A 15,224-nucleotide genomic window follows, 5' to 3' on the forward strand; every position below is an offset into this window, starting at 1 on the left:
CTGACGTCACCATTAGCATAATGGAATCAATCGTCAGCCATTTTACTTAGAAAGCCACAACAAAAAGTCTACTGAAGACAACAACAAGAGTGTTTCTCGTTTTTACGAGAATATAAAATGATGAAGACACTATGGGTTATAGGGGCAACCCTTATTCTTATGGATTTTATATCTGGAATGTCAGGTGAGTAAATGTGTGGCCGGAAACACAGGTGCGCTTAATCGAATGCAATGTGTGTTGTCAATTTCAGGGCATGTAATGCACATCATTTTGTGCCTCGTGTGTTGTATATTAGACCTACATCGTACGACTGGGAACGCGTATAAAATAAAATGGTTTATCTACGTATATTTGAATTAAAAACCGATAACCAGCTTAATCCGAGTATTTCAGGAGTACTGTAATTTTAATTATAAGAAATCTTTCATCGTTGTTTGATTTACATTATCTAGTTAAATTAATCGGTCTTTTAACCATGTTTTGAAGATGGTATACAAGGTTTTGTCACAAAGAGTTGTACTTTTTGCAAATTTGGTATTTTATAAACCAATTTATTATTAGGGTAGAAGGAATACTTTACATTCAATAAGTTAAGGGGGCCTAAATTGTTTTCCGAAAATTTCTGTGAATACAATTTTGTTGTGAAAATGTGAACTTGTGCAAAACATTACCAAAAAGAAATATTGACACCTAACATTATATTCTGATTTACTGTGTAATGAATATACAAATTGTAGGTTGTTTTATGAACATCATTAATTGATAGATGACAGTTTGCATTCCAAGAAGCAGAATAAAAAATCAATAACGTTAATCAATAAAATTTGTAGTAAAATATTAAACAATATATCTTACTGCAACAAGTGAAACTATTTTATCCCTGTGAAATGTATTTATAAATCATTTCGAGTTTAAAATAACTAATTTTTACAGTTCACTTTTAGCCAAATATTTACTGAAAATTACCATAGTATAGCTGATTTAAATTATTTCTATAAACAGAAAGTTTAATGTATTGTCCGCTTCATGTATCGATGTAACAAGAAGTATTTTTTTGGTGGTTTTTTTTTTGGGGGGGGGGGGGGGGAAGGGGGTAACCAAAGAAGTCAAAAGTCATAGTATTTGTATGTACTGCTCAATCATGTGTAAATCATTAACCTTTCTGTGTTCTGTAAATCACTGAACAGGGTCTGGTAAGTGTTTAGGGAAATGATAGCTGACAGGAGATAGGAGATATGATACAGACATCCAATTGCATCTATGTCAGACATCAAAAAGAAAGGGGCAACCTTGTTAACATCACCACTAATATCTTTTGGAAATACATGTAGAGGTACAGGTTTTTTTTCTTGTGTGCTGTATACTGATTGGTTCATTAACCAGGGAAATTATTTTGTCAGTGGTCATACATTTGTGATCTTTTTATGTAATTGGTTAGTATTATAATGATTTACTGATGTATCATATGTCTGGAATACATCTTACTGGTAGATCTTCTATTATTCAGAATTCTTCTTGTCCTTTATTTCTTTATGTTTTGAGACAATACAAAACTCATGGCATGCAAGAAGGAAATCAATATTTTCTTGTTAATTATTTTGACTTTGTCTGCTATTAAATAACATGTCCCCATTGATTTAATTGTGTATGTCACAAAAGAATCTAAGACAAGAATATCTCTTGATTTATAGTTCATATGGATGAATTAATGAACCTTAATATATTTTTTTGGGGTCATGAGAGCTGCATAGAATAGAAACCTTACGATATGCTTTGGCATATAACGTTGTATGTTAGTAGCTTGTCATTTTAAAGATTTTTATTATCAGTTACCATCAGAGAGAAGAAAAAAAGCCTACCTGCCTTTGAATATTTAGGATGATTATCAATGATTACACATAAAACTCAAAATTGATTTAAAAGGACATTTTTTGTTCACTAAAGTTGCACCAAGAAATGGCCAAATAGATTTAATAATTCTGAGGTAAAAGAATATTCCTAGTGGTACTTGCTAACCCTTAGTCATACTTATATAGGTGATTCTAGGTAGGTCGCATAATGTATGTAGGTGGATGGTGCTATCTATCAAAGGCCTTTGTGTATCTGACTACAATAGTCCCCCAGGGAAGGGAATACACACAAATTTCATGAATGAAGTCAGCCCATGCAGTCACTCTGTGTCTGACAATGCTTGTCCTGAGGGGGTTGAATGTCCTTGCTAGCTAGCTATTCGTGAAACTTGAGCTTTGATAAATTCATTAGATCAAGAAACATAAATTAGCACCTGCATGTGGCATTTGTTCATTTTCAGGAGTGTCTTAATATGCATGTCTTTGTTTTTTCCATTTGTTGTTAATTGAAGGTTTTATCCCAAAGACAGGTGTTAGATTAAGATAAATAAATTGGAATGAACATCACTGTAAAGTAAAACTAAATGTGTGCTTTATACATGTATGTACAATATAGTTAATATGCCCCTCGACAAATTGAGAAAATAAATGTTGAATAAAAACTGAAATGGTAATTAACAATTATTTAACCAAGATGACGATGACTTGATAGGTATTAAAGATTGATGCTGGCAAATGGTAATACTGTTTTGTTTGAAGGGGTGGAGATATTTGATCAAATCTAATATTTTTTAAAACCTTGCAATTTTGATACTCTCTCGGATTATCATAATCTTTTTTAACGTTTTCAAGAAATCATTGAAATTTTTTAAAGCATTATGTTAACTAAATAAACCTCCCTGTTTTTATAGGGCTACATTTTAAGTCTAGTTTCAAAAACATCTTTTGAATTGCATACTTTTCTCATGCTGCAAATGTAGAATGCCCTAGGTGCACATGCATAACAATTAGCTTTGTGATGAATGTGGTGCAATCCATTCAAAATGCTGTTTTCAAAATTCTTTTGCCCCAGTTTTGCAATTATCCAGGATTTTATTCCTAAAGTTGAGACACATAAATTATATTTCTTTTAAATGATTGCATGAGTCATCTGGGTATTGAAAGGATTAAATTCAGCTGCATATGCTAATGCTTCTGTAAAATCCACCATCATAGAATGTCTTTATCATTATCCAAATATCCAAACCAACAATACCTGTAGAAAAACTTAAGATATCAATATCTCATTCTGGATGGTCTGATATTAATTTTTGATTTTCAACTGAATTTTCATTATTTTGGCATTTATTAAATCAGATTTTTTATCTGGTTATAAGAGAGGGTCATTTTGAATACCCGGTAACACTGTGAGAAGTTTAATGAAGATCTGTTGGATTTTAACAAACTGTAATCATTTCTGGGGCTTTTTTTTTTTAAATTAAGCTCATATTCTGAATCCTTATTTTCTGTGATAGAAGTGACTTAGTGTTTAAGAAAGAGGAAGTAGACTTATATTAAGAAGAATTAATACTATTTTACTAGTATTTTTAAAATCTTTTATGTTGGGTAAAACGTGCATCAATGCAGTATAATAGGTATCTACATTATACAAGTTTTCCAAAATAGCAGTTTTTATTTCCTTCTTCAGAGCCTAATTCACATGATCCAGTGATAAACTCAAAGTTAAAGAATGGCAGGGGACTTCCAGTCTTTCATGGAAACGTCACAGAAGGAAGTCGGGTAGTCCAACTCGACCAGCCACTGAAAGCTACAGACCAGGATGTACAGGGAGGGGCAAGTAAGTGATTGACAGCTCATGTAGAGCCCATGCTATCTACAAATATTTAAAATCTGTTGGAGGTTTTTTTTCCTTCACACTTTAAATTTTTATTGATATCATATCATGTATTACTGTGGTATTGATTTTGTTGCTCAGTGGCATTTCAGTTTTGTAACTTGTTTTTAAAAAAACCCACTATTAAAGCTATATAAAAAAAATTGTTCCCCACACCAGTGTTAGATTTCAGTCAAGACCATAATAATATGTGAACAATGATTTGATTACAAGTTAACACAAAGTTCAGGCCATTTTGCCTGCTTTCAGTAAATGTCATTTAGGCTTTTAAAGTTTTGTGAGCTAATGACCTGTTGAAGCCAAATTTGCTCCGCTCTGTAAATGTCTAGAGAATAGGCAACACTGGGGCTGTATTGATTTTTGATGTTTTTTACATTTTCCCCTTCCCAAACCAAATATGCACTTAGATAATGCAGTAACTTGTTGGTACATTGCAGTTTTTGGAATCTATGGTTAAATGTTTTGCTTTAACCCCTCTAGAATCGTGTTCAGAATTGATTTGATATACGTATTGGTTAAAAAAAATTTGTAAAGCCAGAAGTGAGCTATTGTACCTAATTGACTTCGCAATATTTCACTTAGAGACTTGAATAAAGCTCAAAATTTTTAAAAAGTTTTATTTCTCCTTGTTTAATATCTAGAATGATAAATGTGGTTGTCTTGAATGTTTGACCAAAGTTTAAACATCAGAAGTCAAGTTACAAGCGAGATACAGAGCTTGTTTTTTTTTTTGTTTATATGTAAACATTAAATATACAGAATACTAAAATGAGAGAACTGAATGATATATAAGTAACACCGGTATTCTCCTATTTTTATCACAAAGAATTTTATTTTATTGTTCTCTGAAATTGTATACCATTTGTCATATTAAAAGTCGCCTTTGCCCATTTAAAAGCTTTTTCTGTAAATATAAAGTTTTTATAAAGGTTATATTGTAAAAATCTCAACTTTAATTCGGGCAATTATTCATATTTGCCATCTTAAGGATATATACTAGTAATGCATGGCTTTTTAAATTAAGATCATACCAGAAACAGATATTTAGTCATATTTTGAATAAATGTCTTTGAAGTGGGCCAGAAGTAATTTCATTCATAATGACTTCTGGACAGTTGATGAGGCTTTAATGTTCTTGGCTTCATAATTTGTAAGTTTACAAAGTCACAATGATAACCTAGAGCCATGCATTGCAGACCTAGTTGAACGAATTTTTGAGAAGTTTAATGAGTTTATTGCAATCATAATGTGCATTCCATTAGTTTTGTTCAGGCAGAATTCTTTAAATTTTTCTAATCAGATCTGTGCCAATGTATTTATGTAAATTAGTGCAAGTGATTTATGTTCGCCTGCTGTCATGGCGCCTGTATAGTTTCTTCATAGAAAAAAATAAGAAATTTTTTTAAAAAATCTTAATTTTTATATGCATGCATGAAATGCAAAACACCCAAATGGAATTTCAGTTATTCATGTAATAGAAGATATCATGATTTTATTTGTTTTTGAAAAAAAATAAAATTTTTAATTGTAGGATTTATATGTGGATACAGAGTTATTTCCCCTCGCAAAAACATTCCATTTACGGTGGAACTGCTAGACAGAACCACTGGGGAGGCACAGGTGAAAGTGGCTGAAGGTCGAAAGGTCTCATTCGAAAAGCGGAAACGCTACAAGTTCTCCGTAATTGCATACGATTGTGGACAACCTGCCCGCGAATCAAACAGGTAATTCAAGTTGGTCTTCACAGTCCATTAGCCAGGTGTATGAAGAACAAACAAAAACTTTTTGACAACTGAAAATTTCCATTTTTGGAGAAGATGATACCTCATGGTACATGTACCTTGACTATTTGATAAAAATTTTCACTATAGCCAAGATTTTAAAAGCTAAATAATGAATCATACCCCTGAAAATGCATTAGACTGATAAACCCCGATGGAATTTTATGCAGAAGATATTATGTGAATATTGCAGTTAGAAAAAAAAACCAAATTACAAAACAAATTATATTTGTTAGTGCCCCCATTGGTTGACCTTTAAAATGTTTTTATCATAGACTTGAAAACGATCTGAAATATTTCCTGAGTTGGGGGTATATCAATATTTGAAGAGTGTCAGGTTTTATTTTTCTCCTGTACGCGTGCATGGACACAAGGACTGACCATTGGCTTGGCTGTTGTGTTGTATTGATTCAGCCTTCTGGAGTCATTCTATGTAATCAAATGAACAATTGTCAATTTCCAGGCAATAAAAAGACAGATTTCCCGTCATTGATCAAATTAACGGGGAAACTCAAATCTTTTTTCACTGTTAAATGTTGGAGAGACTGACACAATGGAATGTTTTTACTGTTAAATAGAGTCATCTACCAGTACCGTACATTGACCGATAAAGGTTTAAAGTACGGTAATTATGGCAGTGGAAATTATAGTAATTTATGTAAGTTATTAGAAAAAATTGTTCCAAATGACATTTTGAATGACGAAAATTACAGATATTACACACATGCATTGTAGAATACCTTTTTATTACATTTCTTTAGTAAAAGTTAAATTTAAAGAAAAAAATTAGTTCAAGCTTAAAATGAATTATGCAGGATGTCTGCCATAGATGTGGTAGTTTTGTGCATGCAAATACATATATGTACATTAACCCCCCATGAAAAAATGCCTATTTTTCACTCGTTTGTTTTCCATTGATTTCCAGTAAAATAGTAAGCTAGCAACAGATTGATTTCTCACTGGGGAACTAGCTGCTCTGTTTAATAAGGCCCATTTAATACAAGCTGACTTGGGAAACTACATAAAAACTGAAAAAAGAAAGGCAGGTTTTTTTCACAAGAAATTAGAAGGATGGTCATTTAGAGTGAAAAAGAATTCAGTTCTACAGAAAGCTGCTATTGATTTTTGATGGCAGATAGGAAAGTTGATCAAGTTCGGTGTTCATCAGAGGTTTCCTTTCCCCACTGGTAGAGAATCAATTTGGATGTCAACTTTCATGAAACTTAATGCAGCTCTATAGGTCTTCTAAATCGTGATCATGATGAATATATCATATTTACGCTGTCTATGTCCTTGCATGCTGGTAAAGTTTCTGCAGAAAGAGTTATTAGGAGGGCATATCTATCACTATTTAGGAACACAAGTACATCTACATGTATTGTATGCAGCAAACACATGTATTTTAATGTAGGGCTTTCCCTTCCCTTACTTATAGACTAAGATTATAGCTGTGAATAACTTTTTAGTTAGGAAGCATAAATGAGTTTAATACATTTTTTAAAAAAAATTGAAATCAGTCCCCCATCTGTTAGAACAATCCATTCAATCTCTTTGTTCATTCAAAAGCATCTTTTGATACAGTGCATTTAGTACAGGTACATATACATGTACTGTTATACCATGTTAGAGATATGGTACTTTTATAGTAATTTTTTTTATTGATGAGCTTCACATAAAAATTTTTTGTCTTTTTAAGTGTGCGTTTTGCTTGGGAAAAACTATTACCCGTTATCGCTAAAAAAAAAAATTTCATTAAAACTTGGATACAAGTAAAAGTACCAAGCAGTCAATGTGGTCCTTTGAAATTTAGTTACAAATTTGGTATAACCAATGCATGACATTGATCTTCTAACCTCTATACTGATGCGTAGTAAATTATTGAATTTGAGAGAAGAGGAGAAAAGAATTGTGTTTATACGTAGACAACTGAATTAATCAGACAGAATTGAGACTTATAAGCATGTGGGCTCGTAAACATCTGACAAGAAGGCTGCCTAAGTAGTTCCTAATCGGAAGCAGGGACGGCGTATGGCTGGAATAGCCCAGACACTTTCCTCACCAATTATAATTATTTTTGTGTATTTATGGTGTGAAGTGAATACTTTACTACATTGTATTGGTTTGGTATCGATTCTATGGCCAGAAGATAGAAAGGCAATAAAATTTGTCTGAGCAGAGGATACACAGCTGATAGAGGGGTCAATAACGCAGTCAATAGCGAGAAAATAAAAAACGAGGGTTTTAGGCAGCCAATATCAGAACATGACTCGGGAGATTGGGGGGGGGGGGGGTGGTCAATTTGGTGAAAATGGAGCTACTGCATCATGTTCCTTGTCAGCAGATAGAGTGAATGGAATGGCTGGAATCTTTTTGATGATATTGGGTTAACATTTTTGGAGATGTATATTGAGACAATGATAGGCAAACTGTCCATGTTCTTTATGTGTGAAGATATATATGTTTGGCAATGTTAAAAGGGGGAGGGAAATAATACCAAGGGAAAGATTCTACCCATTAATAAAACATATGGAAATTGATTTGCGATATAGGGACTGATCGGTGATAAGGGTAAAACACAGAATTTCTTGCTCAAATCAGAGTTTTACAGGATATGAACCTTCACAGGACCAAAAAACTGTTGAAAATTCAGGAACAATGCATTTTATGTAATAATATGGATATTTGATACAATAACATTTTAAGTATATTATAAAATAGCTAATGTAACAAATAATATCATTTATCTTATGACATGATGCAAATCTTTTTAATGATATTTTTATGTAAAATATTAATAGCAAAAGTAAGAAAATTATATCACGTAATGATATTATATGACATGATGCAAATCTTTTTGGTGCCAGACTTATTAGAGACAGTATATTTATCACAAAGTATCATGTTCAATAGAATAGTATCCATAGTAACGGATATTGAAATGTGAATTTAAGGTTTAATATCTTATCTATTTTGTAGAAAACATATTTACCTATATTACCTATTTATGTTAAATCTGTGGAGGAAAACCCCCCAACCTTTGGTGTTCATTATTGCTGATCAGATTTTTTAACTTAATTTTTCCATTTTTTTCCAGAGCTATAATTTTCATCCACATTGAAGATGTTGACCGCTTCGCGCCAACTTTCGATAAGCCTGACTATGAGGTGGATATGGAGGAGGATAGATTGTATGACCCCTTGATGACCTTGCACGCCCACGACAAAGACAGGTCAAAGCAGTTCAAGGAAATTTGTGACTACGAAATAAAGAATCCATATGTGCCATTTACCATTGATAAAAATGGTGGGTTTGTTTTGTATAGAATACCATGGTACATGTATATCTGCCATGTCACAACGTTGAATTAGAAATTCAGTCTCCTCAGAATCTTAAAAATTAATGTTACAGTAAAGGCTTGGTTGGCTTAATCATTTGATGGTGAGGCAAAATGAATATTTCTGATGTGTTAATGGGTATGAATTTTAGTAGAATTAAAAACTAAATGTCACCATGTGTGTTCGGAAAGGACATTTTAATTATTACATGTAAAACTGCCATTCAATAATATTTTCAAATGAAAATATATTGACTAAGTGGAGATCCTGAGCTATTTTTTTTTACTGTATATGAAACTTCACATTAACATCAAAAACAGTTTGAAATGCCATGTGGAATGAAAGTTTAAATATTTATGCCAACATCATAGACAGTGTGAAATACAGTATGAAATACCAAATGCAACTTTGAAATTTTTTTTTGTTGATTCTAGGAAACATTCGTAACACACAGAAAGTCTATTACAAGGACAGACACAATTTTATTTTGAAAATCATCGCCCAGGACTGTGGAGGCAAACCATCCAAGGCAGTATTTGTCAACATCTTGGTCAAAGAGAAATGCAGGCCACAGTGGACAAGTAAGGGGAAAAAACCAGACAGATAATACAGCTGTATAGGAAGCAGTTTTTATAGATTGAAAACTTTTACCCTGTTGAGCTTGTACTTAGACCAGATTAGGATTAGGCCCACTGCTGTTTAATATGTAATGATTATACAAGCGAGACTACTGAAGATAAAGTTGATAAGTATGACCTGTGGAGTAACAAAAGAGGATCAAGATTAAATCAAAATCCTAGGGAGAGGATTATTTAGAATCAAAGTAATCTTGTGTTCCAAAAGGAAATGAATGTCATAAATGAAAAAAAAATGAGATAAAAATGAGATTTTTAGCAGTAGAATTTTGTTTAAAACTTTGTTTAAACGGATTATAGGAAAGGGGAAGGGGGGGGGGGGCAGCATTTAGAAAAGAGCTGAAAGTAATGAAAATTTGAAATTAATTAGATGTTAACCTAGGTATTTATCGGTACCTTCTTTTTTTCTCTCTTGATAATTTTACCACAACACTAGTTTTCCCCATTGAATTAAAAGTATCCTCTCTGTTTTGTCTTGCTAGATTTCCCAGAACAAATACAGTATCTGGCCAACAGTGGTAAACAGAAGGTGGCCTCCGGGGCCAGCCTCCAGTGGTGTGACCACACCTGTGTCCCTGACCAGGTGACCCTCCAAATGCAACTGGCCACCAAACACATCGGCAAAGGCTGTGATAGGGATACCTACTCCATTACCTCACAGAGGAAACTGTGTGGTAAGCTTCTTGTATAATATTTAATACAATGTACTTTTTTTTTTTGCAACAACTGACTCTAAATCTTAAATACCTGTATTTAACAAATTTTCTTTAAACATTCTTTTTTTTTTTTTTTTTTAAAGTCATTGAAAAAAAATTTGATAGTTTTATATGTCTATATCACATTCAAAAATTCTTATTTATGAATGCTCTCATTGACTTGTACCAGTATTTTGTCCTTGGCAGATAATGCTGACAAGGTTTTCACCTTTTTACCTTGTTTATACTTTACATTGTTTTCTTCAACTGCATTTTTTCCAAACAACACTAATTAATTTTCAAATCCACAAGATCATAGATGCCCAGTGTAATATGAGATTCTTAATACAATTGTCAACACCATCAAAGCCAAGTCTACAACAAAAGCTGATTTAAACAAGATTATATATTAACAATCCAATCATTATTTTTTTTTTACGTACCATTCCAATGATGATTGATTTTACTATATGTCATATTTACCCAGGGATAACATTTAGTAATATGTGTTTGATGTGGCACCCTCTCAGGTGCAGAATTTTTCTGCTTATTAATAAATAATTTTTGATATCATATATACATGTCAATAAATTGATAGCAGTATGGCAAGTCTATCCCATGGGGGATACTCTTGATAGGTAATGGAAATTTTTACGCAGTAAATATGAATCGGTGTTTATTAAGAATATTTCTGTATCATCAATATTTCAGAGGTATCTCAGAATTTTAATCTTTTTATTATAAAGATTATGTAAACAAGTTTTTGTTTTTTTTGGCGTGTACTGGATTGGGATGGAAATTGGATATCTCAGAATATAGAATTTCATTTTGCATGAAAAAAGATTACCAGTTACTTATTCTGGCATCTGTGAAATTTTGCAATCCTCTAGGTTTTAATGGAATCTTTGTTACATTACAGCACGATTTAACAAAGTGATATTTTTTGAACACCAAAGAACTGGCAATTTTGATTCTTAATAACTATTATTTGTTATATCCGAATAGATTATAAAAGAATTCTAGAATAGAAAAAAATAATAATGAAACTGACTTTGCTGTAAGCACGAATTTATTAACTTGGGTTTGCTATAACAATGTTATTATTCTGTACAATTATTATGTGAGATAGATTTTTTTTTTACAGGTAACCAATTTCGACTGTATTAATAGTGCAGTTTAATTTTGTCTTGTTTTGTCAGGTGCCAATGACCGCAGTGTGGACCTCCTTCCCTCCCCCAGTCTCACCACTTCCTGGACCCAGTACCTGCCTACCGACGATGGCAAGGAGAGCGACCAGGTGTTTTACTTTGACGGCGAGAGCAACGCTGTGGAGGTCCCAGAAAACCGCTTCAACCACACGCTGCGCAAACACTTCACCATCATGACCTGGATGAAGCACGAGCACGCAGAGCTGAAGGACAAGAAGTATCGCAAGGAGCACATCCTGTGCATGTCTGATGGGGAGAGTAAGTATCGACGTAATTCAAGGCTCTTGTCTGGATAATCAGGCTTGAATAAGTGTTATATTTGTTCATGTTTTGTAAAAAGATCTTTTCAGTTCACAAGCTAGGATAAGATTGAAAAGTTTTATTGATAGATATTAATTGTTTTCAAGCTCAGATAGATTTGATTATGAAGAAAAGTTACAGATGTGATTTAAAAAAAAAATTGATTTTTTTTTTCGGTGTGCTTAATACAGATATGAACCGTCATCATTATTCCCTGTTCGTACACGGAGATAAACTGGTTCTCCTGCTGCGTAGGGAGGCAGAGGATGCCTCGGACATGGAGGTCTTCAAGCCGGCGGAATGGAGATGGAAAATCCCGGAAATCAATCAGAGAGATGAGTGGCATCATTATGCCATCAGCATGAATTTCCCACACGTTAGTGTCATTACAGGTCTTACACTTCCTCTACAGACGATAATTGCTCTATCAATTTCTCGTCATATTCTGAAGACTTAAGATAATTCTTGTCATCAATTCATGAAAATTACCATGGCTCTATTTTAATTTTTTTTTTTTGCTGTCCTTGAAAATAATACATTTACATTGAACCAGTTGTAAAATCTTGAAACACTAAAGAGATGAACAAATATGACCAGCATGGGTATAGTCACTTTTAGTGGCTCAGTTTGTTTCTTTGGAATGGTAGCAAACTGTCTGATGAGAACCTGTCAGAGAACAATTCTCCTAATTAGTTTTTAAGTTCATTCTTTAGAATTGGATGCTACAAGAGTACAAGTATTATACAAGATATAGAATATGTATAAACTTGAAGTTTCAGCATTTCATCCTTTTCTGTGTGTTGTAGGTCCAGCTTTACGTGGATGGTAACATGGTTATTCCGGATGATGACAACTCAGAGGTTGTTGATGACTGGCCTCTCCACAAGACCAACAAAGTTCAGGACACCAAACTTATAGTTGGAGCATGCTGGGAAGGTGTGTACTTAACATTACATCGCTCATTATTGAATTAGTACATTTATCCCTTTGATTGGACCTGGACAACTAATTTCATCCAGGATTAAGATATAGAAATAAACACTTCAATTTTATTTTTCATCTGTATTAATAAAAAACATTTTTTTTTAATCAGGTGGTCATCATAAATTCAACCACTATTTCCGTGGTTACCTGGCTGGTCTGTCCGTCTTGAAGGGTAAGACGGAGAGTGAAAGAGTGATCAGGTGTCTGAACAACTGCCAGGAAAACTTGGACTTTAGTGCTCTCAGTGCCATGCACAGTGGAACAGTAAGTTGTTCTCTCTGACTGTCATGTCTTATTTATAACATATTTGCTTCCTAAATCTTTTAATGTGATGCAGAATTTTCTTATCTGCTTTGTTTATATTTGTTAATTGAATATGTTTAATTGAATATTAGACCAAAAATTGTAGGAGTACATTACGTAGTTATGCTAATGTTTGAATTGTTTTTCCTTTCAGACTGTAAGCTTCAATAGAGAAATGACAGACTTCAGAATTCAGAGTAAAAATGCATCTGAAGTACAGGCTTTATTGAGGGAAGTACACTACATCAACAGCAGGAAATTCCCCACCCCTGGCCGAAGAAATCTCACAGTGACAACTGCAATTCAGTAAGTCTATCATATTTTTTTAACATCTTCATGAAATATAATACTGCATAAACTTATTCTCTTGTACTGGTCGTCTAATTGTGTTGAACTTTCATCCGTAATTGTCAATTTCAGTTGTGGATCGACCGAGATATTCCTCCCAGTGGTTCAAAGCTACATCCTGGTCAGGCCAGCAGCTGAGCCCTCCATCACCATCCGGGGTAGATCCACCCTCAGTAGCACCGTTGACAAGCTGAAGGCTGGGGTACCCATTTTTGAGGACATCAATATTTCTGTAGATTTCGCTGTTGAGAACACAGAGGGCAAGGTAAACCACATTCTTGGAAAGGACGAGATTCAAGGAGATGGTGACCGTAACATTGAGCTCGGCAAGGAAGAAAAACTGCAGTTGAAGTTGGAAAAGAAGAAGGCAAAACGTTAGGACTTAAAAAACAATATTTTTTCTTGCAGTTTTCAAACATAAATTCCAGTAAAATTTTTATAATATGGAATGATATGATTTTTCAGTTTTCTCAGTTCTTTTATTTTTGCTCTAATGTTTATTAAAATTTTTTATTCCTGTTGTAGAGGACACTACAAGCAAGGTATCTGATGCCCAGTTTATTCTCCTGGACTCGTGCACAGTGAAAGCAGAGCCTACCTTAGACCTGCTGCACGAGAGGCTGGAACTGCCCACCATGATCATGAACGAGTTCAACATGAAGATCGAGGGCACTCAGACCAGGGAAGGACTGGTGATCTCGAGTGAGTGTAGTTTTCAAGACCGAGTTAAAAAAAAAATTAATTAATTAACAGTAAATCTATGTAGATTTCTTTGTTTTGAATGGATGTAGATTACCTTGTAAACACAATCACACCTTTCAGATGCTGATAACATTGAGAACTACATTTTGGTGCTGAGGGGAATACGCTATGTCCATGAGAAGGATACAGCCTTCAGGGACCGCAGCTTCCATCTGTCTTGCTCTTCGCAAAATGGTCGTTTCAGCAGCAATGTTATGGATGTCAAGGTATGTAAACATACATTTACAACTTCTTTCACTGATGACAAAATCATCTTTTGAGCGAGAGGTAGAAAAATTAATGCAATAATTACCAGTATGTATCTTTTATGATAATTACTATATAAACTTTGATATTGATGCAGATCATGAAGAGCCATGAGGAGAACAATGTGGTGCTTCCCATGAGAGCTCAGCAAGCTGTTCAACACATCCAACTTCCCTCAGTGAGTGGTACCAGCAACATGGCTATTGGATCAGCTTCTCCCAGTAAGTAACACAGTACAGCCAATGTGGGCACTGTCGAGAAGAAACCCTCTTTGGTTTCATAATAACATGTAGAGGCTTTCTCGAATAACCTCCATACAAAGAATGAATCTTTGTCAAGAATTAAAATCTTTGCATATTTAAATATGGCTTAATATTTGACAAATTTTTCCTCTTGTGTATACAGATGTAGGTATGATAGCCATCATTGTTGTGTGTGTTGGTTTCCTTCTGTTCATGATAATCCTGGGGGTGATCAGGATCCGCGCTGCCCACAGACGGACACAGGTGGTGCAGGTGGAGCCAGAGATGGAGTGGGACAACGATATGAACATCACCGTCAATCCCATGGAACAGGAGACCCACCCCCTACATGTGAGTATTATCCATGTCAAATTCTACATCTTATGGATACTTGTATATGTACATTGTATATCCCTGATTTTCATACTTCTAGGTCTGGAATGCATTCTGTAAATTCCTTGACAGTGAATAAAATGTGAAAATAGATGTGTATATACAGTGTAGTTTCTTGGGAATTTTTAAGTCGCGTTGTATTTAATAAATCTCTGATGTTGGCATGGAATATGCCTTTGTATTAATTCACATATTAAAGCTTCAAAAGAAACAAAATTAAGGTACAGTACTGTGTATTATTTTGTTT

General features: G+C 33.9%; 1 protein-coding gene across 1 annotated transcript in view; it reads left to right on the forward strand.

Moving 5' to 3' along the window:
• The window catches only part of LOC128186648 (calsyntenin-1-like), a 17,321-nt gene continuing 2,097 nt past the window's right edge, over positions 1-15,224 (forward strand). The window contains exons 1-16 of the mRNA XM_052856482.1: positions 1-184; positions 3,539-3,688; positions 5,277-5,469; positions 8,621-8,829; positions 9,296-9,442; positions 9,979-10,170; positions 11,391-11,657; positions 11,891-12,075; positions 12,506-12,635; positions 12,793-12,947; positions 13,141-13,292; positions 13,407-13,708; positions 13,860-14,036; positions 14,157-14,302; positions 14,440-14,563; positions 14,748-14,935. Coding sequence (XP_052712442.1) covers positions 118-184; positions 3,539-3,688; positions 5,277-5,469; positions 8,621-8,829; positions 9,296-9,442; positions 9,979-10,170; positions 11,391-11,657; positions 11,891-12,075; positions 12,506-12,635; positions 12,793-12,947; positions 13,141-13,292; positions 13,407-13,708; positions 13,860-14,036; positions 14,157-14,302; positions 14,440-14,563; positions 14,748-14,935 — 2,784 coding nt within the window. The 5' untranslated portion in view covers positions 1-117. The remainder of the gene's footprint in view (positions 185-3,538; positions 3,689-5,276; positions 5,470-8,620; positions 8,830-9,295; positions 9,443-9,978; positions 10,171-11,390; positions 11,658-11,890; positions 12,076-12,505; positions 12,636-12,792; positions 12,948-13,140; positions 13,293-13,406; positions 13,709-13,859; positions 14,037-14,156; positions 14,303-14,439; positions 14,564-14,747; positions 14,936-15,224) is intronic.

Source organism: Crassostrea angulata, chromosome 6, assembly GCF_025612915.1.
Source record: "Crassostrea angulata isolate pt1a10 chromosome 6, ASM2561291v2, whole genome shotgun sequence".
NCBI lineage: Eukaryota > Metazoa > Mollusca > Bivalvia > Ostreida > Ostreidae > Magallana > Magallana angulata.